This window comes from Drosophila elegans, unplaced genomic scaffold (genome assembly GCF_018152505.1).
Source record: "Drosophila elegans isolate 14027-0461.03 unplaced genomic scaffold, ASM1815250v1 contig_476, whole genome shotgun sequence".
NCBI lineage: Eukaryota > Metazoa > Arthropoda > Insecta > Diptera > Drosophilidae > Drosophila > Drosophila elegans.
The window spans coordinates 6,212,628-6,232,429 of record NW_024545863.1 but is presented as its reverse complement, the minus strand read 5'-3'; the positions used below and the strand labels follow the sequence as shown (position 1 = coordinate 6,232,429).

Genomic DNA, 19,802 nt, shown 5'->3' with positions numbered 1-19,802 from the left:
TCTAATGCATGTCAATTGAACTTTGTTTATTGACCGGATTTTGGTATACGATCGTTTTTATATCTCTGCAAAATTTAATACGAATCAGCTATAGAGTGTCGAATTATTACGTGCTGCATTAGCTGCGATTGTTTTCTACGATCCACCATTTCCCCGCTAACTTAAGTCATTTGTCTAATATTTTTGGATGAGGAGGAGGAGATCAGGGTAAATCGGCGCGGAGTTCGTGCCACAATTGCACTGTTGTTGGTGTTGTGGCTGCGGCATTAGCTGCACACTGAAATCGGCGTAAATAATTACCGTCGTTTGAGCGCAGTGTGCTAGCGAAAATGATTCGCATCTGAGACGGAGCTGCAGAACGAAAGATGGAGTGTAAAATAAAGGAGTAGAAAAAGAATTCCCGTTCTTCCTAATTTAATAGTAATCATAATGAATGGAATGCATTTGAGGCAGCAGCTCCCAGTCGTAGATTCTGGGCCATCTTTGGTAGAGAATGGAGCAGAGATCAGATCACTGGCTCCGCAGTGTTTTGCTATATATATATCATCTCGCGTTAATGTTCCGTTGGCATGCCAAAGATGAGGCGCGAGATGAGATTTGGATTGGAATTGTGATTCGGAATCGGATTCGGGCTGGGGCTCAGCTGCGCATGCCACACAGCATCAAACGATCCAAAGTGATCCGGGAGTGGAGTGGAGCAATGCGTAGTGAGAACCAGTTGCGTGGAGCATTTCATCTAACATTTGATTTAGTTTCCAGGAATTTCAATTAACTGGGAAATAGGCAATGCATTCAGTCAGCCAGACTTCAGCTTGCGGATTATCTAAGATCTGCTCTAAGCTGGAAAAGAATTTCCAGCGCGACTCCGTCGACAGCTGCATTTTCCTCTTGGCTGCACGTACGACGAATGTGAAAAGTGCTGACACACACGCGCTCCATTCAACCGCCTATTTCCCTGAGCCATCTCCCCCATCTTGTTTTAGTGGCTTTTAAACTGTGTTAACGCTCTGGTCGGAAATATTAGTCAGCGGAGCGGCCGGCAAGCGTGAGTTTCCCAGAATAAGCCATAAATTCGTTGACATTGCTTGGGGTCTGCGACTTGGCTTGAAGTTAATTGTACCCGATACTCGAAGATTTGTTGGAAGGTAAATGACAGAGACCTTTTGAGGTATATATATCTTGGATGTTTTAATATGAGGGATAACAATGAATTAAGCATTGAAACTAAAGGGAAAGTTAGTATCCTTGACATGCTGGACATGGTGGTCCTCATCTCCGCTCCGCTTTTACTCCGCTTCTAAAAATTATTACAAATCTGCATGGCGCGGATAGTTTTATATCCGAAGCATATATTGAAGATCTTTATCAAGTAGTTCAATGAGAATAATCACGTTCATACCTTTTTTTTATCAAAGTCAGAAGGTTAGTGATACTTCTCATTACAGGGCATCACTTAGTCGCCAGCTCGGCGAATGTGTTCTTAGTGATTTTAATTAAGCAGACAGTGGAACAAATTCAAACTCGGGTTGCCTTTCACTCGGTTAATAAACAAATAATATTTCAGCCGCCGCTCCTCAGCGACTTACCCCCCGTTTCGCTGGCTGGCTTTATGTGCAAACTTTTCACTCCACATCTGGTGCGGGGAGAAACTGTAGTTCGGAAACCGAGGCCAAAGCCGATCGAGAGCCCAATTTGATGCACAATTTCGGCGTTCGCCTCTCGACTTTGAGCTAATGGCTAAGCAAACACCCAGCCCCGTTGTGCTCAGTTCCCATTCCATCCCATTCGATCCCATCCCGTCCGATCCGATCCGTTCCGAGCTGAAGTTGGAGTGCGCCGAATCACGCAGTGCACTTGACCATTATCCGTTTCCCAGCGGCGGGTGATTGGCGGAATACCACCTTGAATGCACCTGAGACATGCGATCATCAGATGAGGTTCGAAATAGCTGCGAGTCCATTGCCATCGCAGGCATTGTTGCATTTGAACAACATCGCAGATAGAGAGTTTTGTAACTACTGTTGCAATTACACATCTGCTAGAGAATCTACAGTCAAACGTGTGTTAATCGAACCCACTACTCATAATTTGAGTTTTAATAGATTTTGGGCTAGTATAAATTAAGGTTTAAAAATATGTAGTTTTTAGCATATTCAGGATTTATAACCCACTTCGTCGAATATTTATGGCAAATTTACTTTTGCCTTAAGCTTTAATACCGGAATTGTATTTTCTTTACAAATTCCATATATGGCAGGGAATTTTCAAGTTTATAGATTTATAAAAACACCAACTTGGAAATTTTAACTGAGAAAAGCTCAACCGTAGTCGGAATTGTAATCCCAATTTAATAAAAATGTTTTAAAGCTAACATTCGACCATGTGTTGAGGTCTGCAACCCACGCCTATCCACGGAATTAGTTCGCTTATAGAAATGTAGCCCCGCGCAGTCATCAACAGCGAACAATTGTTTTAATTTCACTCTAATTTATCGCCGAGAATGCCCAATTTAAAGTTTATGCCATCTAATTGAAAACGTTTTTGGGACCAGGCTTACAGACTACAGACCTTGCCCTGGCTCGTCGCCTCCTACTCCAAGTTTTTATATTGCCATTCCCATATGCAAGTGGCAATTGCTGCGAAAAGTTTTGTGAAATTTTCTTTGCCGATGTGGGGTTGGGGAAAATGTCAAGGCAAATGCGGTATTGCAGGTGAATGGGCGTGGCGGTAGAGTAAACTTACCTTAACCGATTACGATAATTCTTAAAAAGTTTCTAGGCAAATCGATAAACAAAGAATTTCCTGGCCCGAAAACATAAGTTTAAAAGTTTTTGCACAAGACATAGGGGTAGGGCTAATGCCGTAGGGTAGCAGACTATCCCAAGTGGTCTGCTTTTCTGCCGCTCAACTCGAACCCATTAAAGACGCCTCGGGAGCAGCTCTTTAGCTTCCTTATGGCTCGCAGGTCTGGATAGATCAAGTGCCAGACATTTTATTGCCCAGACGCAGCGTGAACAGGCGTATATATAGCGATATATGCAGACAGCCTCATCTGGAGATGTTGCATATTGGCGCTGTCCAACGAATTTAGCAACATTTCCTTCTCGATGCGCTCAATTCAAGATGGCTTTTCACATTTCCCGGTGCACAAGAAATTGTTTTTCGATTGGACCTCACGCATTTCGAAAATGGGGAGTTTGTAGTTGGGGTAGGCTGCATAAACAAATAAAAATCTCCAAATTTAGACATTGGATGCATTTAATCTATAATTAATATTTGCGTTTTTATCTTTTTTATGATCCGTTGGCTTTCGTTCTGTTTTCTTAAAATGAATAAGTATCCATTCGATATTTTTTCCAAGTGTATTAAAAAGAGTTTCTCTAGAAGAAACGGAGCCGAAAAGAGTTGAAAAGTTAAAAGTCAAAAGAAATTAAAGCATTAATTTAACGCCAGCTTTGCTTAGCTTTGTGCTGCTCTGGTAATTGTTACCTTAGTACCTTTAATAGGCGAGTGTTTGTGAGTGCGTATACACACAATGCATTCAAGGAAGTTGCGCTATTGTTGGCCATCATTAAAAGACAATTTGGAATCGAGGTTTGGGCCAAACTCCAATTTAAACTCCATATATGCGGGCCGGGCCCTCTGCCTTTGGATCTACGAAAGGCATTTAAAAGCGAAAAGCGAAAGTGTTTGCCATATCCATTGCATTCGTTCTACTGCGATCGGGGAAATGCGGAGCGTGGTGGTGCTCTAACGGTTTCTCAGGGCGCCAGGGAAAATGGAGATTGATTAAAAGATTTACCTCGGCCGACGATGATGCATTTCCCTTGATAATGATAAAGCCCGATTCAGCGATTTGCAGCTGGCCCCTTAGGCCTCCACTAATGCCTTAATAATATGATAAACAGGCCCAGCCAAAAAAGAGATTAATTTCCGAGACATTTCCCAGCGGCAGCAACAACAGCAGCAACAACAGCAGCAGCGGGAAAGCAAATGGCAAATGAGTTGTTACCCCAATCTAAACGTGGCATGTGGCAAGGGGAATTTTGAATGTTAAACGCTGGATGGGGCATGGCCAAGTTTCCAGAGCAGAGAGCACGGGTAGCTCACCGGTAACCGCTCACCTTTCTGACCGAAAGTAGCTTTTTGATGGCTTTCAGCTCACCGTGTGTTTGTATTCCTCTACTGTTGGTCCGTCTCCTCCTCTTTTTTTTTGGATTCGGTTGTTTGCAGTGCACGTTTTCCTAATTGCTCTACTTAATCTCCGCTTTTTAGAGTTTTTGGTGGTCAGTCAATGGCCTGCAGAGAAAACTAAATACTATTCATATGTGAAAATGTACACAGGGGCAGTGATCCTTCTTTTTCTTTCCGCCTTTTGGCTTGAGATAAGAAAGTTGAAAGTCCTCAGCTTGCATTAAGTGATTCCAAAGGATGTTGATCATGCACGGATCATGTCTTTAAAAACACCATTACGGTAAAACTATCAGTCTGTGAGTTTTTCTAATTGTAATTTGTTACAACTTTTAATGCAAGTTTTGACCTAAAATAATTGGCAAAAATGATGGTATTCAACTACTCCTTTACAGGTTTTTATTTGATTTTTATAATAAATACTTCAAAGGTTTAAAAAGATTGTCTGTTAAAGTTGTAAAGCATAAAAATGAACAAAACACATTTTTCCCAAATGAGAAAACCGAGTCTTTAAAGTTAAAAAGGCTTTTGCTTCCTGGAGCACAAAAAACTCCTCCAGGCTGCTCTCTAACCTTCTCACGATCGTTAAGAGCTCTCAATTACTTCACCTGTAACTCGGTAGCTTCGCTATTAATACCATGCGCAATACAAGTGAGTGTAAAATTTTTAATTAACGAAAGTTGGCCATAAATATGGCTTGGAAAATGCATTTCCGAATGTCACAAATACTGCTGCTACCTACACATATACCCGCGTATACAGTGGGCAGCATTTCCATATGTTGGACACGTATCCATCATGGTAATTTTTATTATGCAGAGCCTCGGCAGCCGGAAATTTCACTTTGTGCAGTGAAATTATTTATTGGCTTAAATATTCGCAGTATGTGCCGAAGAAATGTCTGGTTGGAAAAGGCGAAGTGTCGATGCCTGGCTTATAATCATTAGGGTTTGCCGCCGCACCACTTCAATTGTCAGTTACCGCTGCCACTGCCCACGTTCAGATACTCGTGCTTGTACTTGCAATCTATCCCGACTCTTATGCCTTATGATGTTTTAACTACCCGAAGTCCACATGACAGGGCACCACATGAACTAAAAAAAAAGGGGCGTGGGTGTAGGTTGAAGAAAGGGAAGCGGAGCAGACGGTTTCGATGAGATTAGACACACACACGCAATCACAGTGGTCGCCCATAAAATAAGCTTTGCAGAACAGCCCATCGATGAAGATAAATGGTTATAAATCCTTAAAGTTTGATTATTATTTTGGTAATTGGATAGAAAGTATTTACATATATATTAAAATTTATGCCCAAACGACTTGCTAAACTATTTAGAACCGCCTCTTTTATGCAGTCGTAAAGGCATAAAATAACATAACCATTTGACCATTTCCCACAATAGCTAGAAACTTATATATTTTAATGTGCAATAGAGAAAGCGTTAAAAAGGTAAAAAAAAATATTTTATGGTTATAAAAAATGGGAAAATTTATTATCATAAAATATTCAGAGGCTCATATTTTGCCAGCGACCACTGTACTCAAAATATAGTAAGTGTTTAGTGTGTATCTGTGTGCCCGAGTGAGTTCCATTGCACTTCTCCTGGGGAAATATCAGGCGACACTTAACTGTTAAGCAAGAGCTGGGCGAAGTGGCAGGAGATGGCGGTGAAGGAGACGGAGCTCTCCTATTTTTAACCGCATGGAGTGGGCTTGTGCCCCACAGTCCCCATTCCATGCATCATCCCCCTCCCTGTCTTTATTCCATCAGTGTTGCCAATTTTCAAAGAGAAATATGACTGCGTTCAGCAGGTCTTAATTTGGATTACAGCAACTGGCTTTACATACTATATTCTTGTGTTATAAATAAGAGTAACATTTTTAAGTGGAAATACTTTAAACTCTATATCATACTTTTGACCTAAAGACTATAATATTTATTATATTAGAAGTTTATCTAAAAGTAAATAATTAAGTATTGCTTGCTAGTATGTATACGCTTACCTATTTCTTTTTTGTTATATAAATCTTACGCTCTCATTATGATTGCTTTCAAAAGTTTCGCACAGTTGATATAAAAATGTAAATTCAAGGAAAAATAGCTGAACTGTCAACTCTGGTGCAAGTGCATTACGCCTAGGCTTTTACTTACACACACCGACAGCAGGGAAAAAGGGGCAAGTGGCATGGTGGTGTCAGGTTGCCGCATGCACCACTCCTCAACGGCCCTCACCACACATCCCGTGCACCACTCAGTGGGTCGCAAGTCCCACGACCCACCAATAGTAAAATAGCAAAACGGCAAAGAAGCAAAAGCGGCTGCAGCGACGACGGCCAGTCAACTTTTGGCTCGGCTAAACAAAAGTGTCTTCGCAGAGCTAAAAATAACCACTGTTTTGACCCAACTTCCCCTTCGACTCTACGGCTCCATGGCCCGATCCTCTTAGTCGCTGGCTTGCGCTTCCTGTTCTGTGTGCAAATCTGTGCCAAATGTTTTCCAAGAAAACCAAGTATGCAAATATATTTTGCATTTAAATTCTTGCCCCAGCAGCAGCAGCAAATGCAGCAAAAACGGCAAAAGGGGCGGCCTCATTAGTGGCAAGACACTTGAAATTAGAGCTTGCTGCTGGCCTGAACGTTCGGTGATGATGAAAGTGATTTATGTCCGGCAAATGAAATGTTCCACAGCTCCTCGGAGACTCGAGACCCGATGTCTGGGTTGGCAGCAACTTCATCTTGGTTAGGAAACATGTTTGTAGGTTGCTACTACTGATGCCAATTGGCAAGGCCTCCTTACCTTAGGGACCTTTGATATTCATACACCAAAGGGTACCTTCAAACTAAATGAAAAAAAAAATGTTGTATATGTCCAAAACAAAAAAAGGCGTACAGTTATACTAATAATTAAATTGGTATTAGTGTTGAGGACCTTAAGATTTCAGATTTATTAAAAACTAAAACTAGTTAATATTTTATGAATAGTATAATTATTTTAAAATAAAATTGATTCGTAAAAGTAAACAAATTTCATATAAATCAATGAAAATGCATATTGTTTAACCAAAACCAAGTATAAGGTAGAGTACCAGTCGTTGGGAAAATGTGAATGCACTTGTTTTTTTTATTAGGAGAAACTAGATGCATTTACCAAAGATGAAGAAGAAGCATCTTAAGAAACGAGAAGACGAAGCTAGAGAGAGAAACAATTGCATAGGAACCCTGAAGTGCACTAGACCTGAACTATTTTTTCGCTTTTTACGCTTTTTTGCAATGGCACGGCATAACTGAAGCATATCTGCGCACACTTCTCGCTGCCGCACATAAAATAAATGCAAAATGTTAATCCCGCAAGTGTTTAAGAGCGGCTTAAGTATATGTTATATTTTCGCTTGGTTTCTTTGCGTATTTTAAACTTATTGTGACCTACAATCAGAATGTCTAACCCACCACGAGTTGGGTTCTGCTGTAGAGAAAGAAAGAGAGAACAGAGCGCGGTCCCAAAAGAGAGAGAAACACAGAGGGAGCTCCAACTCCAGTCAGCATCAGCTGTAGTTTGTTTTTGTTATGATGCGCCACATGGCTGGGGGCTCGCTCTCCGCGCTCTCTTCTTGTCAGCTTTTGCGCTCTGAATGAGTTGGGTTTCGGTCGTTGTTTTTGGATCGATGAAACTTCTCGCGCTGCCGTGGTATAAAATGCTTTTCACTTTTCCCACTGCACTTTAGTCGCCAGACATTTATCGAAACGTGCACATCACCAGCGGGCGCCCACCCACAGAATAATACACATATATATATTGTTATAGCCAATATATCCTTCGAACCGAAAAATACTCGCGAGTGCAAATCAAAGTTTTCTAGCTTTTCTTTGTGAGTGAAGTGCTTGGGAATTTGGGGAACTGGTTGTGGAAAATGTTGCAAGACAAGGATTAAGATGAAATCCTGAATTAGCCAACTAGAGGAATTTTCTCCGTGTTCCGTCTGCTCTTCCTGTGCATCCCTTTCGCCCAATTTTACTCTCTCTCTCTCCGGGGATGCTCCTTGCATTCTCTAAAATATGTGGGTTTATTGATTTTACGCACATGCAGCATCCCCATCTATGAGTCATCATCCATCCTGCAACATTTTCCCCCACGTGCCTAATCTCCGCTTTTCGCCATTTCCGCGTGCGCTTAGATTTTTCTAGTGTGAAAAGTAAAGCAATTGCATCCATTTAACAGAGAGATTATCCTTTCGCAAACAAACAAAACAGAAATGGCCGCCTACGCTGCTTTCAAACACGTTGAGCTTTACAATGTTGGCAAAGCCAAAAAGAGGTAAGAAAATTGGCAAGGATAAAATTTAAATTACCCCTTTTGCAGTGAATAAAAAATTCGGAGTTTGCATGCCAAAAAAGGAATACAGAAAATGTTAATTTTTTTAATTAATGTTAATTAAGTACTTAAAATAAAGGATACATAAACAAACAAAGTTAAGCCAATTTGTGGTAAGAAAAAAGTTATTACTCCCGCCATAAAAGACAGTAGATGAAAGCATTTAATCACATAAAAAACTGGCTTTGTTCATAACATCCCTTGTTCAATTTCTCCTTTGTTAAAAGTCTCCTGAGGTTTGAATGCATTTATTTCAGTATAACTAACACATTTAATATACAAAAAGAATTCTGTAATATTGTTCATTTTTTACAAATAGTTATTTAAATATTGATGTCCAAAATGAGTCTAACTAATGACGAATTTAAAGGAAATGCTACAATCTTTGTTTGATAACGACACGCTTCACAAACTGGATTGGTCATTAAAAACAAAACATTGTTTACTAAATAATATTTGGTAATCTATAAAAAAAAATTGTATACGCATGCATACTTAGACTTCATTTTCTTATTCTCTTAAAGAATTTGTGTTTTTGTTACTGTTGCTTAGTTTAAGATAAAAATATTCTGTGTCATTTCTGAGGCAACTGTTCTCGCTTAAAATATTACTCAACTTCAATAAATTATATCGAGGTTATCCGACGACCCACTCATTTTCCCTGAAGTTTATTAACTGTTACGTGCCTATTGCATATTTTTTTTATTGTTTGCCACCGCTCGAGTGAACTTTGATTGGCAAACAGTTCGGAAGGCAGCCTCATCGTGATCTGCATCAACATCTTCATCTTTATCCCATTGTCTGAGCTGTCAGACCGCACAAACAAACACACACTGCATATTCATTTGGTTATGTGTGTAGATTAATTTAGCGTTCGTTCACCTCGCCGCCTGACTGACTGACTAACTAATACTTACTACCCATACAGTCGCGTGTGCACGGGGCGTATGTGTAATGTGGGGAGCACCACTTTTGCAAGCGCCTACTTCCCACAAAACCGAAACTATCGAGGTACCCAACCACCCACCCAATCACCTAACCGCCTCGCAAGTGAACTACCCAAGCCGGCGGTGGCATGTCTTTGGATGTCTCATTGATTTTCCTTCGCCAACGGGCAACTGCCCCACGAAAAACCACCGCACAAGGCACCACCCTCGACACCACCCATCACAGTCCACCCGATGCCACCACACAAAAGTCAAAGGGACGGGCGTTCTTTGGGAATGTACCCTTTCTTACTACAAGGGTATGACAGTCTCTTTTAACGTCATCAAAACAATGGGCAATTTGCATTTTTCAGGAGGTGTTTACGAAATGTTCATTTTGACGTGACATAAAAGGCGGTAGAAATAAAATTCATTGGATATTCGAGCCACATTAATGTTTGAACATCTTAAAATAAGCAACCAAAGCATTTTTATTATTTTATTAACGTACTGTCGATAAAATTCAATGCGTTTTTAGAGCTAGATCTTTTAAATGACTTAGCTTGTGTGTACTTAAAAATTTAATGAATATTTATCGTTCACTTGTATTATTTAGATTTATGGGTCTTTTTATGACCTACTAATCATCTTAATAGACCAAAAAGCAAAGGGTCGAAAAGTTTTACTTTAAAATCAGATTTTACTTAGTTTTTTTTCAATATATTTAGGTAACTATTCCTGTGGTTGAACATTAAGACTAATTAGATACGCCGTTTATCCAAATGATACAAAGTATAATAAATGTTTATTATTAAACAATCACGACCTATTACCACAAAAAAAATCAATATCTTATTACCGTTTATCGCCGCCTGTCCCAGGGTATTTCTCTTACCATATAGTCTGCCTTTCTTTTTCAGTAAGTTTCGGCTTTTGTTTTTGCATGCAATTCTTTGACCAAGCCCCTGCCCAGCACCACCCATTTTTCGCCTTTCGAGTGGGGAAACAAAAATCGTTACCGAAATGCTTTTTTGCTTATGCCTGTTCCGTTTACCACGCTTACGCTCATACCTGTCCCGAGTTTTAGTCCAAGTCCGCTTCCCTGTCCGCTCGACTGTCCGTTCAACTGTCCGTGGTCGGTCGTCCACCGTCCGACGTCCGCTGGTCCGTGGCGGACATTGAACCCCTACTACTTTCCGCGGGCTGTTGGAATCGGAGATTAGTTTTGGTCGCAACAGAAACCAAACAGAAACAATTTTCCTTATGTGTGCCATGTGCATTATAAACAATTTGCTGGATTTTATGGTCCATCGATGGGTGGCTGCTGCTGAGGCCAAGTGTGGAAAATGTGTTAATCATTGTCATTGATTGCGATTGTGTAACATACCTCCTTGGACTTTCCCGCCGGCGGCCGGAGGAAAATGATTAATATACTTTTTCTCTGCATTTCGAAGCAACGTTTTGTTTGCTGTGTGTGTGTCCCCTTTCTTCTGCAAAGCCGTGACTTATTATTGTAAACAATCAAATTAAATCTCAAAGGTGCGACGCGCCAAGATATCGGATTGAATTGTCGCTCTTTGTTGCGTTGTATAAGCGGCGGAAATCATGACAATTCATTTTGTTTATGGCATTGTCTATCCATCTGACGATCATTATACGCTTGAATTCCTTTGCACAATGCCCGCATATCTACTGTTTACAACCTGAAGTTAACCTCATTCTGCAAGGAAAGTCGGCAAACAAATCAAGAATTTCCATATATTTATAACCATATATAATATACCCAGATGGGAATGTTTTTTTGGCGTTGCCAAGTCAACATTTATGTAAATGATTGCAGAACATGCGGAAAACAAGCCAAAGTTGTTATGAGGTATAATCAGCAGAAATCTGCACCACCTCCCCACTATCATGACCTATTGACAGAACCGAAAAGGAAATCAAACACATTTCTGTAATGCCTGCGTCAATGTAATTCCTGTTGACACGGAAAACGGGCAGGAAAAGTGGGGAAAAACTTTTGGCCCTCAGCAGAAGTTCCCCTGGCAACCTAAACTATATATTATGTACAAGGTTTTTGATGGATACTGTACCTCAGAGTGCCTGACACGATGAATGAGGCTGTTCAGTATTCAATTCCCATCGATTGGGGAGCAATTGGAGGCGGAGTGTGTCCTCTCGTTGGGAGGAGCTCTGTATGAATATATTAGAAAGTCCTTTCGCTTTTCACAAAGCCTCAAATTAATCAATACACATTTATTAATTACATATTTAAAAGCTGCGGCAGAGTTGCAACTTTCGCTGCGATGAGTGTGTCAGCAATTCTGGTATGGTTTGACTTTGGCTTTAGTTGCTCTCTGGCTCTGAAATGCACAATTTACGGAGCCAATCCCAGCTTACGTACGCATATACATAATAATAAAAATGCCAGCATCACTATCGGCATCTACATGTGGCTTTTCCAAGCCAACTTTTCCTCTCGAGCACAGCACTTTCCTTTGAAACTCGGCGCGTTTCAGTCGCAACTGCAACTGCAACCGCACACGGCTAATCGATAATTATTCATCGGGCGCAGGCCAACACTATCGATAATTGACAATCTATGGTTTTGCAGCCACAACGACTCGACTCGACTCCTTCCCCCGGCATTGTCCAATTATGAATTTTCATCAAATCCCGCTCCGTCCATTAATCACACCTCCCAAAACACCACCCGCTGCGGCTTGATTTGGTGCCCTCTTGTGTCTTCCTGCTCATCATCTTCGGGGGAACAGCTACTCCTCACCCGCTGTTATCCGACACTTTTCACGAGCGTGACTGACCAGGAAAACATATCAATTTAAATGCTATTGCTTTGATTGAGAGAGGGAAATGGGAAAAAGTGCGTGGACCTGGCACTCGAGTTGTAGTTGAATCATGGATAGAGGAAGTCGTGTTTAATTGGGAGTCACAGCAGGAGATTCCCTTGGTTTATATGGAATATTTCTATTTCTTGGAACTAGAAGTTATTGATCATATCGTCCTATTCGATATTGAGATAACAAAATGCATTAAAAGTTCCTTTTTAACCGTTTTAAAACATTCCTAGTATAACAAAATAGTTTTAGGCTTCGCGTATTGAACTTCCTCTCAAGGATCAATGCAAATTTTGTATATCCATTTATTATCACTCTTGCAATCATCTCGTTGGAATGTCAGACAGTAGTCGACGATCCGATCGATGGAGGTATATTTGCCGGCCACAGCTGATTGGATTCGAAAAGCTTTTGAATGGAAAGCAACGGTAAACATACAGCGCTTGAGTGATCTCTACCGCCACGCCTCCCTCCCCTTGAAAAGTGCGACTCCTCCCCTTCCTTTTGGCCTGCGGGGAAAGTAGATTCTTCGGCATAGGTCTGGTATTTCTCCACCGTTTCTGTTTCATTGTGTTCGGTTTGATTTGGCTTTGTCTGAAGCGGCAATTATAATGGATTCGACTAATCAACGTTTTTAGGTAAATCAAAACTGGGAGGGAGAGACAATCATAACAAAAGTGGCAGTAACAATAGAAGAAAACCGCACACAATTTTCGTGCTTCAGTTGGATTTTCATTGGGGTTTTTATTTTTTTTCTGAATTTTTTTTTTTTTTCATTTTGCGGTTGCACGATGCGGACGGGACACGTTTTAAATGAAACAAAAGGAAGCAGCAACGCAGTCACTGCAATGCGATGCAGTCGAGCAGCAAGCATAATGAGCCGAACAAACCCAAAACTCGATAATAAATGGGCAGCAAAAAAAATAAAAAAAAAAACAACAAAAAACAGTAACACATCAAGTGAACTCGTCCGATAAACAATTACCCGGACATTCGAATGGAGCCGAATCAAGTGGAACCTACCAACTGCAAACTCCAATATCCAATATCCAGCTCCATCTCCATCTCTATGACCATGATGTACAGGTGCAGTGCAGCATAACGATCGGCTGGACGAACTGATGCTTTATGGACTATACCATAAAGTTGAGGCTTCGCGACTGACTTGGCAGTAAATTGTGCATTTTTATTGCATGATTGCTCTCAACTGCTGGCAAACAAAAACTAACAAATGAGTAGGGAGAGTCTAGAAGACTCCTCGGCATTCCGCAGACTTACGACTAGGAGTGAGTGAAAATCGCTTTGACCCTTTCCCGGGAAAGCCAGGGCCCAACCTCCTTTGTGTATACACAGAGCGAATTAAGCCGCCCGTTTGCCTGCCAAGTTTAAACAAAGTCATAAAAATCAATTGCAATTAATCAAGCTGCAGCATGTACACGCCGCCCTCGTCCCGCACCTATATCCAAATAGCAGCAACTTCATTATAAAACGACATGAGGCATCCGCCCAGGTTCCCCCTTTGCCCCCCAACTTGGGCATTAGCCAAAAATACGAAAAACAAGAAAGAAAGCAAACTTCGGCAAGCCGAAGTTCATATACCCTTGCAGCTATTGCAAGAATTAAACATTTTTGAAAACATTAAAATTATGATTTACTTTCGTATATGTTTAAAAACATTGAAGCTATGATGATTTGCAGCTCAATTATTTGATAGTTATTTTATATATTTTTATTATTTCTAAGGGAGCTATATGATATAGACGTCCGACTTTGATGAAATTTAAACCGTAAATCGGAAATATTTAACCATTACTAAATGTCGAAGAACAAAACAAAAAAATAAAAAACAGAAAAGTTATAATTTTTTTACATTTATTTTTCCGATTGTTCCTATGGGAGCTATATGCTATAGTCGTCCGATTTTGATGAAATTTAAACCGTAAATCGGAAATATTTAACCATTACTAACTGTCGAAGAACTAAACAAAAAATTTAAAAACAGCAAAGTTATAATTTTTTTTCATTTATTTTTCCGATTGTTCCTATGGGAGCTATATGCTATAGTCGTCCGATCCGGCTCGTTCCGACTTATATACTACCTGCAATAGAAAGACAACTTTTGGGAAAGTTTCATGCAGATAGCTTTAAAACTGAGAGACTAGTTTGCATATAAACGGACGGACAGACGGACAGACGGACGGACAGACGGACATGGCTAGATCGACTCGCCTAGTGATGCTGATCAAGAATATATATACTTTATAGGGTCGGAGATGTCTCCTTCACTGCGTTGCAAACTTCTGACTGAAATTATAATACCCTCTGCAAGGGTATAAAAACCAAAAAAAAAAGGAAAGAAACAAATTAACTTTGGCTTGGCAACAAACAGCGGACAGCGGACAGTCATTTCAGCCTTGTCTTCTCTTGTCTCTTGGATTTTTTCTTGCTTTTTTCCAGCCTTTTTCCCCTTGTCTCGGCCAGAAGCAGCAGTTTGACAGAGGCACAGACAGATTGAGAAAGAGCAGGAAAGACGGAGATTTTTCACACCACAATTTTCATTACGAAATTTTGAGGTATTAGTCATAGGGAATGCATTTAGGAACGAGACGAAAATAAGCTTCTTATGCTCCAAATGCATTAGTTTCTTTGGTTTTTGTCGTGGTCGGGTGATCGGTCGGTGGGCTCGGTTTCCCACACGCTGTCAATACACAAAAAGTTTTCCAACAGCTTTTCGCGGAAGAAGAGGAAGCAGATCTCCGATTTCTACTTTTACTTGTGCGCAAAGTAAAAACGAATTTTGACAGTTGGTTAATTAGAAAACTGTCGTAATGAATTTGCCGTTGAAGTTTATGAAGCTCGACGCTAGTGAAAGAAATACTCTTCTTTTTCAAGATGAAAAAAGAGTGGTAAAGAAAAAAGAGTCATTAAAAAGTAGAAGTTTCTCGGCAAAAATATTATTATTTGTAAAAGAATCTTTGTTAAAACTAAAGACTAGTTCGTAAAGCAATTCTATATATCCATTTGGAATATATTTCTGCAAAAAAAACATATGGACACACCCTTTCTCATCAAGGAAAATTGGAAATAAAAACCACACAACTTTAATCAGGTCAAGCGCAATAGAAAGTTAAATTTAATTTCATAACTTAAAATCGAGAGGCTTGTCGACAATGATTTGGATTGGACTTTGGGATAGCCACGCCCCCTTGGTGTTGTAATTAATTGACGGCGGGTAAAAGGGAAATCTGGGAAAGCCCCCGATATGTGTGCAAACATAAAACAATTATCGCAGCAGCAGTCGGGTATAATGGAGAAAAAATAGGAAAATACCCTAGAGCCGTGTCGAAGAAGAAAGGCCATGAAGAGAAAAATAAAAAAAAAAAAAAAAAATTAAGCCAAACTAAATCAGAGCGACAACTATCACTTTGAGCCAAGTATTTTCTATATGCACAACCCGAACAACTTTTACCCGAAAAGGTTGTTTTCAAATTTCGCTGTTGTTGCAGCACCATGCCACATTACCTTTCGCTCGGAGCGGCCTCTTCCTCCTCCCTGCTGGCTCCTTTCCCCTCGATATACATTAATTTTTGTCATCACAGGAGGACGGGAAAAGCCAAGGCTCTCGGACGGACTCCTCCAACTGGGAGCCACCTGCGCACTCCCAGCTTCACCTGGCGGTCTTGTTTTGTCGCAGATCCGATCCCCTCCGTTGGTCAACTTTTGCCCGAGGCGCCTGGTGTGTGAAAGGTTTTCCAATGATCCAGTGATCAAAAGCGGGAGGGTGCAGCAGCCAGATTGGACCATTCGATTTGGCTCATATTTCAAATTGAGTCAAGCTATTGGGTTCCCAGGAAAAATGCAAACGAACAACAGTGGAACTTCCATAACTTAAACTTTTGCTTGGCAAATTGGATTTTTGGATTTATTATACCCTTTTTAAACTTTACAATTTAGACTTAAACTTTTGATTTGATTATATTTAAATAAAACCTTACCGCTTTTTTTTATGTTTTTAAAGACGTCTAAGAATAGCAATAATTCGAGCAAAAGGGAAATAACTACAATAGCAAAGTACCGGCGGTGCAAATAGGTTAATTGCGAATTAGCCCATTGACTGGAGGATTCCAGGGAAGCCAGACGGCGCGTCAGAGTGCGTGTGGAAAGTAAATGGCCAAAACCAGCTCAAACGGAAGCCATGCCAAAATAAACTGCGACACTTTCCGGGGACAATAATGGTTAGGGGAATAGAAATATGTATAACCTGTGGCCATTAAAAGAGCAAAAGACTCCAAATTTGGCAGAGCCACAATAGTGACCTTTTTTTTTCTTGGCAAAGCCGGCGTGTGGATGGTAATTAGTCTAAGCCCGGCTAACTGGAGGCCATTAAGATGGTCGGCATATCTTCGCCACATTGGCAGTAAGTGCATGATATTGTCCCCGAATGCCGCATGTGGCATGGGCTAAAGTTGGACGCAACTTTCGCTTTCCATTTGATCGGGCCGCATTCGGTAAGTTGGTAGGTTCACATGCATGAATCAGATGAGAGTCCACTTGGCCGGTGGCTTAACTGTTTAAATAATTATTACTTGTTCGTCACTTGCGCAAAAATTGCCCATTTACCGTTGCTTTGTTAGTTTTTCCTCTCAACCCTGCCGGTCCAAAAAAGAAAGAAAATAATGAAGACAAAGCTGGAGAAACAAGTCTTTGTCAAAAACGACAGAGTTAAAAAAAAAAGAAGAGTTTTACGCTCCGCTGCCTGTGCTAACAAGCCTGAAGACATTTTAATAAGAACACTTTGCACACACAGGCCAGGTATTATAGAGTGTGTGCGACAGTTATTATCGCAATTACCCCACACACCAACCCAACCCGAACTGAGCGACTGCGAGTTATTTTAGTCATTTCCCCACGCGACGCCACTCGCAAAACTCCACTACACTGGAATATTGCATATCAATAGTCATGATATCATTATCGCAGATCACAATTTGAAAGCAAATTAAAACAAGACATCCTATCCTGTCTGGCAATCTTATTTTCAAAAGATCTAATGGTCATGGAAAGCGTAATAGTTATTAATTAATTGCCATTTCAAACGTGATTTAGGAGACACAAGGTCTTGATAATCAGTTGAAATCATTACAAATTACAAATTTAATGTGTATTAGTTAATTGGGAATTTAGAATTAGGAATAAGGAATATAATAATATAAAGATCATCCAATAATATCATTCATCCAATTTTCTATAAAAGTCAAAACGTAATACATTTTTGTCTGGGTTGACCGACAAAAAATGTGGCACATATGTAAAGTAGGTAGATATAAAACAATTGCATTGTTATTTTTCCGAGTTTTTACGTTGAAAGGTTTGATTTTTTTTCTTCAGTGTAGCTATATTGCCTACTCTTTCCCTCGTGTTCACTCTTCAAGCAGTTCACACACTTGCGGCGGCCGTTTAACGGTTGTTTTGCCTTTGCGCCCTGCGCTTTTGACGCTTTGTCATGTTTTGAGGGCCAAGAAAAGCTTGTAAAAGAAGCAGCCGCCGCCGTTTGGTGTAGTATAATTAATTAGGCTCTGCTGCAGCAGCAGCAGCAGCATAGGCCTTCCTCTTCCGTCGAGGCACGCAAATTGGGTTGCACTTTCTAGCAGGAAGGCGACGCACCTTTACCTGCACCACACCACACCGCACCACCCACTTTTCCCTTTTCCGCTGCACTCAATTCACCCGATTCAATTCTACCTGTAGAAAGTTTTAATACCCGAAATGAATGCTAAACTGGGAATCGCCGCTTTTATTTATGCTCATTGTTTGTGGCGCCACAGTTTAACTGTAGCTTTGCGTAAAACCAACTATAATCGGCAGTAATTACAGTGTTATTTCGTTAATTATCGCAAAAGTGTAACAAAAGTAGCTGACTCTCACTTTCCTGCGATGAGAAGAAGTGCGTGTCGTGTCGCTGCAGATGGTGCATAAAAACGCAATCTTTTAGCCCACTGAAAGCCCGCTGATTTGATTGACGCCCCGAGGAAGGCGTCTTGCAGTAGTAAACTAGCAATAGCAAATGGCCAAGAGAGCGACCAAAAGCAAATGTTGACAAGTGAATGGTCTTTGGCTTTCCGAGCCTGGGGGCAAATGCAACCACCACCAGGAGATGGAGTCGAAGTTGGGACTGAAGTTGGAGTTTTAGCTGGATCTGGTGCTGGGGCTGGAGAAGTTGGTAGCATCCACAGTTCAGCTAACTGTTGCAGAGTTTAATTGACGTCTCATGCTGGCGGCAGTAAAATGCATTCACAGAAACCTCAGATACACTCCGATAGCCAAAGTATTCGATGTCTGACAGTGCGGCTCACAAATGCAAGACAGCTGCGAGTTGGCCAAATTAAAAGATCAAATGTCTGAGGTTCAGCAGCAAAAGAAAAAAGGAATTATAAAATTAAACGACTGAGGCCAAATTAAGACACAAGGTTTTTCCATAAATTTTAATTTTCTCAAGTGAAAGGAAACATGACATGAGAAACACAAACTACAACCCCATGAGGAAATTAAAAACCAATAATTAAATTTATTATGTTCTTAATTACTTGAATGAGGACTTCATTTTTTAATCCGCAAAAACTATTCTTTAAGTGTTTGAGAGCAGTATGGTAACTGTATTAAACAATTTTCGCTCTACAAATTTATGATTTGTTTTTACAATTGTTTTCATTTAATCCTGCTGCGTTTTCCAATTTCAATAAACAACGCTTACTCGCAGAGTTTTACCACCAGGTTGGCATTATAGTTCCGACGGACACTGTAGCTGGTGGTTTTGGGCAACGTTGCGTGTACGGCGACTGACTGACTGACTTGACTGAGTAGTAAGTACTGAGTGGCTTAGCTTAGCTAGCTGGTGAATGCCACAAAGCATAACATTTTTGGCCAGCCTTTTGTCTCGGCTGCAATTCTTTATGGCAGGGTTTCCACTTAATTGCGATGCAGCTGGAAGATGGGAGATGCATCTTGGCGTGACTTCTATTGCCCATTGAGTGCTCACCCAGCCAGCTCCGTCTTAAACTCGATGAGTGCCGCTCTACACCTCCTTGTCCAACATTTCCAACTCCATCTCCATTTCCATCCGCAGTGATGATGATTAGACACAGACATTAAATGCACTTCCCCGCCGTAAAGCGAGGGGTTTAGCTCATCGGCGAGCGTGTGGAAATTTGTGAATTATGCACTGTGCCATATCAATTACCGAGCGTAAAAGAACGAGCTTGTAATTAATGAGTGTCTATCGCTTTTTCTTGTTTTGCAGGGTGCTGAGGCCTCCGGGCGGCGGATCGAGCGACATCTTTGGATCGGAGATGCCCCAGACTCCCAGGAACGTGAAGAATCGCATGGTGTCCAACATATTCGCTGCCGAGAAAGATAATGGAGTGAAAAACAACGGTAAGTTTCAGGACAAAAGGTCATCCCATA

General features: G+C 40.8%; 1 protein-coding gene across 11 annotated transcripts in view; it reads left to right on the top strand.

Moving 5' to 3' along the window:
* Positions 1-19,802, top strand: part of LOC108140588 (microtubule-associated protein Jupiter) — a 30,724-nt gene that overhangs the window by 7,413 nt on the left and 3,509 nt on the right. For 4 of the 11 annotated variants that reach the window (XM_017263480.2, XM_041709210.1, XM_017263476.2 and 1 more), the window contains exon 2: positions 19,639-19,772. In XM_017263480.2, the coding sequence (XP_017118969.1) occupies positions 19,639-19,772 (134 nt within the window). Of the gene's footprint in view, positions 1-7,895; positions 8,058-8,363; positions 8,504-19,638; positions 19,773-19,802 lie in introns of those variants that run through there. The other 7 variants (XM_041709208.1, XM_041709206.1, XM_041709205.1 and 4 more) reach the window with 6 other exon arrangements.